At 34.9% G+C, this 12,860-nt stretch overlaps 2 protein-coding genes across 2 annotated transcripts; one reads left to right on the forward strand and one right to left on the reverse strand.

Annotated features, from left to right (window-relative positions):
* Positions 1-2,988: 2,988 nt before the first annotated feature.
* LOC123542157 (uncharacterized) lies at positions 2,989-6,584 on the forward strand. The gene is made up of 4 exons (XM_045327835.2): positions 2,989-3,305; positions 4,756-4,911; positions 5,590-5,796; positions 6,426-6,584. The coding sequence occupies exons 1-4, from the start codon at positions 3,251-3,253 to the stop codon at positions 6,446-6,448; spliced, it is 441 nt and encodes a 146-aa protein (XP_045183770.2). The 5' UTR covers positions 2,989-3,250; the 3' UTR covers positions 6,449-6,584.
* A 116-nt stretch (positions 6,585-6,700) lies between these two features.
* Positions 6,701-11,431, reverse strand: LOC123542152 (uncharacterized). Its single transcript, XM_045327828.2, has 5 exons — positions 11,288-11,431; positions 10,368-10,574; positions 9,350-9,491; positions 8,409-8,849; positions 6,701-7,429 (listed from the first exon to the last, which is right to left on the reverse strand). The coding sequence occupies exons 1-5, from the start codon at positions 11,313-11,315 to the stop codon at positions 7,342-7,344; spliced, it is 906 nt and encodes a 301-aa protein (XP_045183763.1). The 5' UTR covers positions 11,316-11,431; the 3' UTR covers positions 6,701-7,341.
* Between the last annotated feature and the right edge of the window lie 1,429 nt (positions 11,432-12,860).

A 12,860-nucleotide genomic window follows, 5' to 3' on the forward strand; every position in this document is an offset into this window, starting at 1 on the left:
AGACAGACAGTCGTGTTTGTCATGATAAGGGTTAATATTTAATTGTCAAAAATTACATTTTTTTCGGGACGTGCATTATTTTTCTTTCCTTTGTTTTTTTGTTTCCAGGTTCTTTTTTGTAAGAATGATGGCTGAAAATATAGTCCAAATACTGTAAACGCAACATGTTATGTTTATTCTGTTGACATAATTTATTTTTTTAAATAAAAAAAGATCATGTTTGGCACGAGTTCGCCATCATTTGTCAAAGCTTTCTGTTTAAATTATTCACAGAACTAAAGAAATGTTTAACAGACTCACGTTTACCTTTCTGTTTTAGTGGGACGGGAATTTGGGTTAATTAACTGAAAATATAGCGAACTCTCTGTTAAACAATGTTTCGATCAGGTTAACACATTTCAATACAATTTTGTTAAGTTACAGAAAATCCAAAAATATATTATTAATGTTCCAGACGGGTAGCTTGAGTGTCCCATAATATGTGATGAATTTTCATATGTCCGTATTGTTTATCAAATGTTTAATAGTGTAATCAGACATGAAGGCTCCGCACATTTTTAAATTTCATTTAATATTTAACATTTCTAATGCTTGATATTAAAGTAAAATGAAATTCCACAAAATTCCAGTGATACAATCATTTAAAAATACAAGTTTAAAAAAAACCCCAAAACATTACCTTTTTTATTTTTCTCCGAAATGTTTTAACAGTATAAAGATACTAACCTTACTTTCAGAATAGGTCCGTATTTTTTTCGTATATCCGACAAGTGCACCCGCAGAATGAGCGTTTGATTTTTTTAACATGCATATTACCGGCATTTCCTATAAGTGTCAAAACACACAGTTTGCAAACAATCAACTGTAATAAAAATGTCCAAAATAATAGGTCAAAAAGCTAGGCATTCGTTCCTAATTAGTGGGCCATTATCAATAAAACATGTATTAATCATTCACGCGAGGACCGGACCCGTCACAAATTGTTGACAACGTGTGTCAGTGAGGGAAAGAGTCAGCACTCAAAAACATTTTCCTGAACGGACACCATACAACACGGACAGGTATGACGACTAGTTAGCCTCGTAACATAATTCGAACATAATTCGCGTCTGTAAAGGGCATGCTGCCTTATTTTTTGTGTGTTTGCAGTTTGCGGGATTGTGGTTGAACTTGCGATATTAGTCACTCAGCCGATGTGAATGAGGTCATTATGTCTAGTGTAGACTGTAGCATTGTGCTTACTTTCACCAAATGCTAAGCGTTACTAATTCAACGCAGAAAACTGCAACGTGTATGCGAACAATCGTCTGATTACCTTGTGGTCATTTTTTTATTCAGAAAACATTCCTTTAGTTGCCTCTTTCTATCCTCGAAACTCGGTAGGAATCTGGTTCTCACCGATTCACATTGTGTATAGACAAAATTGAAAATACTGACTGCCAAACGAAAACAATCTCGGAAAATTGTCCCATTGTCCGATCTGCATGGTGTCATATTGTCTTGTGGTGTCGCGTTATCACGCTAGAGCGTGCACTGTCACTGTCACGGTTACGTAGTGCATAAAAAATCTCATAAACGTTAGAAAAGATTTGAGGGAGTGAGGGCATAGGCTGCGCCCCATCCCAATGGATCATCCTTTGTGTACATTAAAATTACATGCACCTATTTTTTTATCATTTTTTTTTTCTCCGTTTAAATATCGCTGGCCTTTGTAAAGTAATAAATATTTGTTAGCAAAGTAAGCGAAGCGTGCCGGAAAATATAGAAAACATATAACAATAGAATAAAGAATAAAAATTGCAAACTTTGCCGAAAAAGTGGGTGGAATCTTAAAACACTAATAGATGTTTTATTCAAGTAAATGAGGGCTGCCGGGTGAAGAAACCGCGAACACTTCTGTATGGTTCAACATATCGCCGAATGTTGTCTGTGCAAATGCGCTACCAAGCCCCCTTTTCAAATTGATTTTGTCACTGTTTGTAAAGACATTCGTAATGTATCAAGTATTGTGCCAGAACAATTGAGCCCCTGTCAGCCTCCTATAAAATTATCACCATGGTTCGACGGTATAAAGTTTATGAGTTTTATTGAAAAGTCATCTACCTTATGGGCATTTGATATAAGTATAATAAACATAACATCTGTTCTCCAAAAATGTATTCCTTGTAAAGTGCGGCCCTTTTATATTTGCAGACATTTTTTAAAATAAAGAACGCCATTTAGAAGCCAATACCAAGGTTTTGTACATAAAACTGAATTACTTTTCGGTAGCTATGTCTAGATACTGTTTGCAATTCATTTTTACAGGAATGGTTTTGAGGACTTATCGTATAATCACAATAACTTATGTAGAACCAGGTTCATATTCAGTACTTTGCTGTTTGTACATAGAATTTAACTTCTTTTTAATAGCTGATCATTTGTTTAAATGTATAGAAACTGCTTGCACTTTGTTTTCTTAGGAATGTTTTTGAAGACCTCTCATATCATTACCAGAACTTATGTAGAGAAAGGTTCATTTTCAGTAATTCACTGAAAGTATAACAAAAACTCAATTTCTTTCTTGTTATAAATCTGAAAAGTAGATCCCTCGGAAGTACCGAGAACAAGGCAAAAAAGTGAAAATTGCAGACTCGGTTTGATTGAGTCTGTTTATGAGCAGTAATGGAAAATGCAACACTGTCCACGCCCCACCCTAGCACCGGCTAAAGCAGCATTCAATCTTTAAATGAGTTGAAATGAATGATCCCGAACTTGGACCAGAAATTGCATTTTATGCAACATAGCTCTGTTAGGCTCTATCTTTGTTCCATTTTCTTTTGGAAAGACACACCTTTATTATAATAAGTTTCAAGTATTCATGCACCAATCTACACAACGTGATTTTTCGTTCAAAGGTCACGGACCACTATGTACAACTGTTTGCAGTAGACTTGACCCACATTTAGTTTTCTATAACAAGTTTGAACGCAGGGATTGGCAGAAAGATAAGAACTGGACCTTTACATCATGAATAGGAATTTAGAGTCAACTATACACATTTTATTTTGTTCTTTCGCTATACAGTTAAAATGTAGAACTCAATTCTATATACATGGACGGAATTCATAGTTATTCTGATTTCTTCAACTGAAATAAAAATAATTTACAAAGATTTGTTTTAAAAGAGGCAAGGGGATTTAAGAAAAAGGTTTTTGTTAGGCTTTCTGTTACGGAGGTTTATTTCAAAGTGAACAAATTTTTATTCAACATGAATTTTGAACACTTGGATTTTGTCGTCTGCTTCTGTGTCATTGTAATAAACGGTAAGCAAACGGTGTATACTGTGCTGAGCAACGCGTATGGAGGTCAAATGAGTATTCTTACTTCGTTTTTCTCTAATGTGCGTGCGTGTGTGTGTGCGTTCGGTTTTAAGGACTTTTTTAACAAATTCGACAGTGTCTACTTGTACCAATGGCAAAATTCCCGCCGCGCTGGAATACTACACCTTAGACACGTCACATGATAGCCTCACCCCTGTTACATTATACTGACAAGGGGCTTAGAGGCTGACCAGCTAAAACAACCATTTTAATGCTTAAGCGCCAAGCGAACATTGATTGGAAGGTCAGTGTGCCATGCTAATTGCCAAATGCCTTATGCCAAATATTTAATGTTAAATGCCCATTACTTAATGCTAATTGCCAAATATTTGATGCTAAATGCCACTTACTTAATGCTAAATCCTAAATACCAAGGCTTTATGTCATATACATGCTTAAATTTTAAATGCCAAATGTCAAAAAGCTAATACCTATTGCTAAATGATAAATGCTTATCGTCAACGTCTTTAAATTTATGAATAATGATTTCTGTCTGTTAACCCTATGAATGTAACTTTTAATTACCAGCCTGACTTGAAACAAGAACACATTCTATTGGCCATAACAACATTGTATCGAAAATGTTTACACATGTACTCTTGAAATGTTTAGAAAATTTATTTGATTCAGACAAATTTATGGAAGAAGGGCCAGTGACTCTTTAAAGGATAATACATCCATGATAGATTCAGCTCTTTTGTTTTTAAAAAGCACTTAGCAATAAACATTTGGCATTTCTTGTTTCGTATTTCTCAATTAACGATTAGCATTTACCTTTAGACAATTACTGTCTGACAGTCAGTTTTTTGACATTCAACACTGCATAAAATATATGCCATTTAGCATTTAGCAATGCCATATAATAAAAGCTTAATGTCAATTACAGCATGGCAAATAGCTAATTCTTTAACTTATGCGTTAATGGTCTCTATCTCCTAAACAGGCTAATAAATGGAACTTTTTACTATCTGAAAATCTTATGATATTCTATCGGTCTAATTTGAAGTAATTATTTAGTATCAACGGTTCCACTTGGGACCGAAAACTTTTAGACTAAGACGCCAGTTTAGAAAAAAAGTTTTTGTTAACAAAAACACATTTATGTAACGAAGGCAAATGCCTATTTAGCGTATGCATTCATCCAATGTAATATTTAGTTCTTTATTTGAGTAAATATTTGACATTTATTGTTTGCATTTCCCAATTCGCAAATATCGTTTATTATCATTTGACAATTACCGTTTGACAGTCAACATTGACGTTAAGCAATTAGCATAAAACTTTAGCGTTTGGCAATTAGCATGGCGCACCGGCCTTCCATAAAATTACTATATTAATGTAGAAGACATCAACTACGTCGTTCTTAAGTACTTTAGAATATTAATATTTTCAGTAAAGTTTATCAGTGCCTTCCGTCCGGTAGATTATGTTGCACCTGTGAATCCGTGTCGACTTGAGGACCAGTTCTGCTCCGTGAAATGTTCGATACTACAGTTGAAAGGGGACATCAAATGTGACTTCTGCGTGTGCAGACATAGAGACGATTACGGTATATACGTTTTGTATTCGCAGTTATCAAAATAATTTCATATTCAACCTAAACGGTGTCATACATCCGTTTATAGTAAGTGAACACCTTACAATAAATGTACTTATCACTTAGTAAACTGATAGTTGTTCATGAAATGATCGTGTTCTTAAAAGAAAACATGAAATGAGCCGTGCCATGAGAAAACGCAAAACGGTTCGTTTCTCATGGCGCGGCTTAAACAATATGTTTTAGACTGAGAAAGAAACAGACGAACTGCTCTTAAGTAAAAAGGTTGATGAAGATTGAAATGTTTCATTTAATTCTTAAGTCAAAAATAACTAATGCAATAAAGACTTGCCGTTGTTTGAAAAAAATATTATTTCCTTTTAAAATATTCAAAATTGGCCAGAAAATGGGGGAAAAAATAAATAATTATCATAACGCAATGAGAACGTAGCGAATAGGTACTGACGTCACCGTGACACCGGCTTCCCATAAATTTTGCAACGTATGATATTCGCTGTTACAGGTATGATGACAATAAATGTAGACTTTCTTTTAAAGTGAATAGGTTCTCGCGAATTCTTTAGAGTAGTGAATCGTTTCTTTGTTGCAAATACATTTTTAGTTTAACCTGATTTCTTTGAGCCTGCTTAGAGGCTTTACCTTATTTCACATTATGTTACTTTTCTGCAGTAAAATGGGATACAACACCGGATCCTACCATGTCGTCTGTCCCCACAACTTCACTTCCGCCGGATGTTATTGAAGTTAACAACATCCGGTATCATAAAATCAGCGATCCATGCGTTTTATCACGTGACGGAGTTTGTCCAATGAAATGCACGGAAACACAATCAGTTAAACAAGATGGCAGCCATTGCACCATGTGCGATTGTAAAGGTATCACTATAGGAATCAGTAAATCTAAGCATGTTCTTTTTTTCGTGTTGTAACACCTACAGAAACACTAACGCACCCTGAAGGTTCTGCAGACATAACTGCGCACAAACATGCGTTAACGCAGTTCTAGCATAAATAGGGTAAAAATGCTGAATTAAATTACATTGTTTCAACTATACGTTATAATGCCTTTATACCCTCACATTTTGACAGGTAAAAGGTGTGTTTTTAGCACGTGATCTCTTTCGTGACACGCGTTTTCTCTCCTGTGTTAAATCACCCTTGAAAATAATACTCACGTCAGTTTCGTGCTAGAATTTAAATTTTAAATTATGATTTAGTGAAAGAACCAAACTTGTGTTTTTTATTGATAATCACCAGCCAACTGGGGGAAAAAGAGTGGGCGGTGACGTTGCTTATAAGTTTTGGACTTTTTTGGCGGTAAAAAATGCTGAAACCCGTTTACATAGAAATTCCCTCCTCCTTATGTAACATTTTGAACCATTCTTACTTTTGTTTAAAATATCTTATAGATTAATTTCATTTATACACAGTTCTTTACAATCAATCGTGAATTACTGTGACATATATTTGTCTGCCACTAAAGCACACGCTTCTATCTATTTTAGGTGCCGCTGTTCTGATTGGTTGAAATAAGTGAAAAATGAAATGGCAAATATGGAACAAAATTGTTATATGAGACAAGTTACTTTCCGTTTTGTTAATCTCTTCCAAATCACACTGTTGATCAGCATTGATTTTGTTTTGTATGTGACGATACGTTAATAAATTGTAATACATGTATTGTAAAAAAAATGTACTTCATTACATTATACAAATAATAAAACGCACTCAAATAATACGAAAATATTTTATTCGAAGTTCTATATCATACATTATTGCCCAAAAGACAAAAAAATCGTAAAAGACAGCCGCGTTTTTTGTGTAATCGCCATTCGAAATAAAATACATAGGCTGAATTTATTTCTCAGTAATTCCAACAAATGCACCAACTTGCCACATGATAGATCTATGTTAATATTAAAACACATCGAAACCATAGTTTAATAAATACTTCATAACTAACTCAATATATCAAGTCTCTTGTCTTACTCAAAGTAAGTATGTCCAATTTTTCATATTTTCAATGCAGCAAGGATTTTGATCCAGACTTAATTTGTCCAGACAGATAGGCAATTTGATCACTCATTCCATCGAGCTGTCTTATTGTTAATTGTTTAAAATTATTATGCCAGCATATAACAATAAAGAAGAAACCTTTATCAACCATTTGGGATTTCTAGGCAGGGAACACACAGTATATCATTCAATCAGTATTCGTGCACAACATACACGCACCTGCATGACACCCAATTTACAATACAGTTTAACCAGAGTTACAAATATTGCACAGAACTCTTTCGGCTTAGACCTCATACCCGACGTTTTGTAATATATAACATACACATGCTGTCCTAGCTCATTGTGTTTTACAAAGTGTCCTTTTGAACTATCGTCTGTTGAATTTACTGCGCATGTGCAAGCTTAAAAAGTAGTCCTGTTGTCGTATGAAAACACTGGGGGCGGCGGTAATGAGTTCAATGAGGACGCTCTTGCTTGGTGTGAATTAATGCTGAAATGAAAAAAAAAAACAGATCTTTATTTCCCACCTATGCATTTCCTCTACAATATCTAAGCTTTGTCAAACAAATTGATACAACAACTTGCATCATAAGGAAGCTCATGTTTTTTTGAATCCGTATCACCCTAGTCGACCAGCTTGCCTATTGCTATGGATAATCCACTGTGACCTAGACTATGACGACAGGAGGACAAATAAGTTGTCAGTCAAACTGATCGGCAAAGTGATACAGATTCAGAAAAACACAGAGTTTATGTGAAACAAAATTTAGAGTATAAAACATGCCCAGATCAACACGCTAGTATAATATTCCCTATATATAAGCAACTAGAAATTTTAAAATACGACATGGTCCCTTGACGAAACAAAGGCACAAGGACGACCAGATATGCGCCCGTATGCTTTTAACCCTTACCCTGCTAAATTTCTATAATGAATTTATCCATCTTTCAATGTGGACAGTACCATTAGCGGCTTAAAGGGCCGCTTACTAAAAAGATACTGATTGAATGGCGAACATTGCAGATAATGACCAGACTGCACGAATGTGCAGGTTGATCAAGATCTACTCTGGTCGCAAAGGCGGAATAAATCGTGCCCAGCATGATAAGGGCTAAATAAGCATAAATGCATATGCTTACTGCTTCGAATCAGAGTTGGTACATTTATCACATTTTAATAAGCGCCAAGTAGAGCAGTTTGCCTAAACAGTTTTCCTTGATTCTGTGCATTAACTGCCAACTTCTACACAAGGATCAGAAGTGGAGGAAGAATGAGTTCAGACACAATGTCTTTTATCAGACGTGACAAAGAATATATTAAGCCACTGCCCGCGGATCGAGCTCACGACCATACGATCCCTAGATCACTTAAACAATATAATTTTCGGTTCGTAAGGAACACTTTCGTGCACAAAAGTTTATTTATGAACATCGAAGTAAAAATTTGTTAAATTTCAAAAAATATTTACCTATTTTCCCAGTTTGCTCTGTAATCCCTGGAAGGAAATTCTTCAGTAAAAGCTTCATTTACAAACACGTTGTCATCTTCAATCGGTGTAGCCGTCAGCTGCTGCGCATGCGCCGACATGGTTGGGTCAGTGTACACGTGATCAATGTCAATTGACGCCGGATGCGGATATTCTAACTGTCGTTGTAAATAGTACCTAGGTAATGAATATTCATGCTCCCCTGAATTATACGACATTATCACCGAACTTGCGAGCGATCTGGTGTCATAATTCTGTGTCACGTGACTACCGTAGTTATGGTTGCTACGGGATACGTGAGTCAATGGACGACCATTTAGCATGGCGCTGGTCGGTGTAGATATGGAATGGAAATGTTTGTCATCTAGGTAAATGGATGTTGATGGCGGACTGTCCGAATTTCTTTCCAATCTATCCGTTGACCTACAAATTGAAATAAATGTCAGTGCTACAGCTGGAAACACACAAAACAGAGGATATCTCATATACATGTACTCAAATTGCTTGGCGGCGTCACTGCTTTTGTTTTGTTTTTTCATTCGGAATAGGTATCTTTGATTAGACAGTTTGAACTTTCCAAGTCAAATATTTGTCGGCTCAGAGCTGATCAAATGTACATATTCATGTACTCAGCCTAACCACTAGTGTACTGTACGCACATTTCTGTCATATTCAATTAAAAATGAAACGACACTATACAGAAACTTCGCCTTTTGTCGTGCATGGCAATCTGCAGAAATAATGGGAAGACTCTGACGCAGTTTAGTGGCTTATGCATACGATAACCACACAATATGGTGAAATTGCTATCTTTTGCCACAAAGTCTTATAAAAATAAAATTTACATGTACAGTATGTTTGTTCGTTTTTTTTTTCTATTGAATTTTATTCTATTTTTTAATGAAAATATCAAACAGATTTACCTAGCTGAATGAATGTCTCTTTTCTTGAAACACAACAAGTGAGCCAGTATAATTGTAAGTGCCAGGATAACTATAGCGCCACACCCAGCCAGAACGCCTATCAGCACTATATCAGACTGTGCGACACCATAGAGACTTGAAGCTGAAATAGAGGAAAATATATTCTTCTTTATTAACCTTTACCCTGCTAAATTTCTAAAACTGACTGGTCCATCATTCATTTGGGCTGTATCACTTCTTATTCAAAGAGGGTGTTCACTGAAAATATATTGACTTAAACAGACGTACAGGCTGATCTTGGCCTGCACTGGTCGCAAAGGCAGACTCTCTTGTCACCAGCAAGCTAAAGGTTATACATAGGTGTCATTGGTAAATATAGGAAATGTTATATATATATATAATTGGATTTTCATACATAAGGTTTCAAGATGTGCGGAATATTTAAACGATTGTCCGCTCCAAAGATTTAACCCAATCGCAGTGTTGTCCAATCAAATTCACTGACACCTAATTACTGTTGTCCCCTTGTTCCTACACTCAATTGTATTTCATGTGGGGCTACTAGTAACAATAACTCTATCCATAAATCGGGATGTGGTTCAAAAATAGTTCTATCCAACTCTTTTTAAGCGAAATTTAGTCACAACAGACCGGACTATGGTCCAAAGTGAAAGTACTTTAGATTAAGAAATGATGGTGACATACCAGTCTGCATTCATCAATACGAATATAGGTTTCTGTAAATGTACGATTTTATTTGAACATGGCCTTTTCCTTTGTATAATCAGGATGCATTTAATATAAGATTAAAAGGCAATTTAAATTTGACATGCCAAATAAGTTTTTAATAAAAATTGACATATGGTACAAGTCTGGCTAAATAAAGCTGCAAACATCCGTTGTAATAGGATTGACCTTCCAATAAAATTAAGTTCTGCAGTAACTGAGCTTAGAGAACGCAATATCAACCCAAAATCATTTATGTTAGTGTGTTAAAACTAATCAAATTATTGTTTACTTGAGCACGACGGTTCTGTGACGTCATCCCAGGCTCCGCCTTCAAGACACGTGATCATACTTGGACCTACGACATGGGAACCTTCTGGACAGATGATATGTATGTAAGGCCCTACGTCACTATGACTCAGAAGAAACTTCCCAGTTGTTACACTAACGCTAGTATTGGAACGCTCCACGTGCCAAATGCGCTCTATGTCCGGGCATTCTGAAAAGATAAAGAATTAATTAATAAAAATCTGCCGAAACGACACACGACTGTGACGACAAACATTTTTTTATTATTTAGGATACTAGTAACGTTGCAGTAACGTATTTGTTCAGCCTTCTGTTTCAGTTGTCATAGACTGTAACTCACTGCAGACCTGGATTGCCTGTGTAAATTATTGACTCCGGTACATACCGGATTTAAGCGATTGGAATGATAAGTATCTTTATTGTATACATTTTGTAACCATGGTAATACTTACCCTAACCTTTATTAAGTATAGTATATACATATTATTCACTAAATGCGTGCGGACATGCAAAATTATATGGCATGCGCATTTTTGCCGTGTGCTCCAATTGATGAACGCAAAAAAACGGCATGACAATAATTTATGCTAAACTATTTAATGGTAACTGCTTAATCCCAAATGCTTTTTTATCAAAATATTTGATTTTAATGGGTAAGAAATCAGTACCCTTCAAAATAAAGCATTACTGTACCAGAAATATGCATTTAACTTTATGAGGCATTTTGTTAAAAAGTATGGCACAGTCAGCTCTATTGAGGACGAACCTTCGACCTACGAGGTTGAGCATGACGAAATTTTCAATCGAAATGTAAGATAAAAAGTTGTTTTTTTTTAATGAGAAAGCTCTTTACAGAGGGCCATTCCACCTATTTCAAAAAGATATTTAAAAGAAATAACATACCTGTGATGCTTTTAGCTAGAGCCACCATCTTGTTTATTTTCTTGATATCGAATATATCCTTAGCTTTTTGTGCTTTCACTCTGTCAGATTAAAAACCCTTCTCCAAACTTAAGCCACTTGTGTTCGTAAGGTTTTCTTCATAATCGAAACATCTGAGAAAAACAGAATACACATGCAAATTTTAAAAATGAAAACGCAGTAGGTTAAAGATCAACCTACACTTTAAAGAGGTAAGGAAGAGGTTCACTCCAATACATGTTTTAAACTAATTTGTCATAAAGAAATTTTTTTTATAATACACAGAAGATAAAAAAAAATCTTTCTTACTTTGCATAAAACACGTTATAATAGAATCAGATTAGAGTAATACATACAATTCCTTTGATATCTATTCGTTCTTTCTGGCAAATGAATAATTAATTGCTTTATGTACATAATTACATGTTTATGTGAATACTAATGACACATATAGATATTTTCAAAGTTGTACATATTAAATCGTTATCAATCGAATATCAAAACATCATGACCAAAGTCGATAAATTATGTTATTTTGCCCTAAACCATATATAATCGATCAAGAAAATCAATTCAAATGTCAAAATATCTACTGGGAACAGTGGCGGACTCAAAAATATTGTGGGTGGGGCTAGAAAAAAATGATATCTCAACGTGGTATAGACTGTTGGTAAAGATTTTTAGACTACATGATAGAAAGGGATATGAACGATGAAAACACAATGTATTGTTAATCAATAATTGAAGCCTTCCAGTTATTTAAATTTCCAAGCATTTGCGTGATGTAGACTCTACAGTGATAAATTAGACAATAAACCACAAGAAAGCATTATTTATTTTCATTTTGATGTACGCTTGGCTTCTTTCCTTGACAAATCTGGTCATGTTAGAAAGCTACGCTCGTTTTAGTTGCATTATTAGACAGCGCTTATAGCTGTTTCAATGTATTGATTTACTTTCCCGAAATGTAAAACTTACATTAGACAGCGCTTATAGCTGTTTCAGTGTATTGATTTACTTTCCCGAAATGTAAAACTTGCATTAGACAGCGCTTATAGCTGTTTCAGTGTATGGATTTACTTTCCCGAAATGTAAAACTTACAAGAGCAGAGAAGAAAACAGATCTACTAAAAAAAAAAAAAAAAAAAATAAGAACAGAAACAAACTTAAAGGCGTATGCTAGAATTCCCTGTTTATGAGATGGGCGAAAATTTTCCCAATAACAGAATTTCTTTAAACTTTGGATATTGAAGGACAATCATCTAAGAAACAAAAAAATGCAATAAAAATCATAGGTCACCGGATTCGAAAAAGCGTTATCTGCCCTTGAAAACGTCATTTTTTGGGGAAATGCCGTTTTTAAGGGCAGATAACTCTTTTTCGATACCGGTGACCTATGATTTTTATTGCATTTTTTGTTTCTTAGATGATTGTCCTTCAATATCCAAAGTTTAAAGAAATTCTGTTATTTGGAAAATTTTCGCACCAAATTCTAGCATACGTCCTTAAAATTCATGCGAACATTATCTATGCTCTAGTTGACTATGAGTTTTCT

This window comes from Mercenaria mercenaria, chromosome 19 (genome assembly GCF_021730395.1).
Source record: "Mercenaria mercenaria strain notata chromosome 19, MADL_Memer_1, whole genome shotgun sequence".
Lineage (NCBI taxonomy): Eukaryota > Metazoa > Mollusca > Bivalvia > Venerida > Veneridae > Mercenaria > Mercenaria mercenaria.

Excerpts from the sequence above, each read along its gene's own strand:
- LOC123542157 (XM_045327835.2), top strand. The coding sequence starts at position 3,251 with ATGAATTTTGAACACTTGGATTTTGTCGTCTGCTTCTGTGTCATTGTA. Across the intron at positions 3,306-4,755 it reads CTGTGTCATTGTAATAAACG|TAAAGTTTATCAGTGCCTTC; the intron begins GTAAGCAAACGG and ends TAATATTTTCAG. Across the intron at positions 4,912-5,589 it reads CAGACATAGAGACGATTACG|TAAAATGGGATACAACACCG; the intron begins GTATATACGTTT and ends ACTTTTCTGCAG.
- LOC123542152 (XM_045327828.2), bottom strand. The coding sequence starts at position 11,315 with ATGGTGGCTCTAGCTAAAAGCATCACAG. Across the intron at positions 10,575-11,287 it reads TCTAGCTAAAAGCATCACAG|AATGCCCGGACATAGAGCGC; the intron begins GTATGTTATTTC and ends TTATCTTTTCAG. Across the intron at positions 7,430-8,408 it reads AGAGCAAACTGGGAAAATAG|CATTAATTCACACCAAGCAA; the intron begins GTAAATATTTTT and ends TTTTCATTTCAG.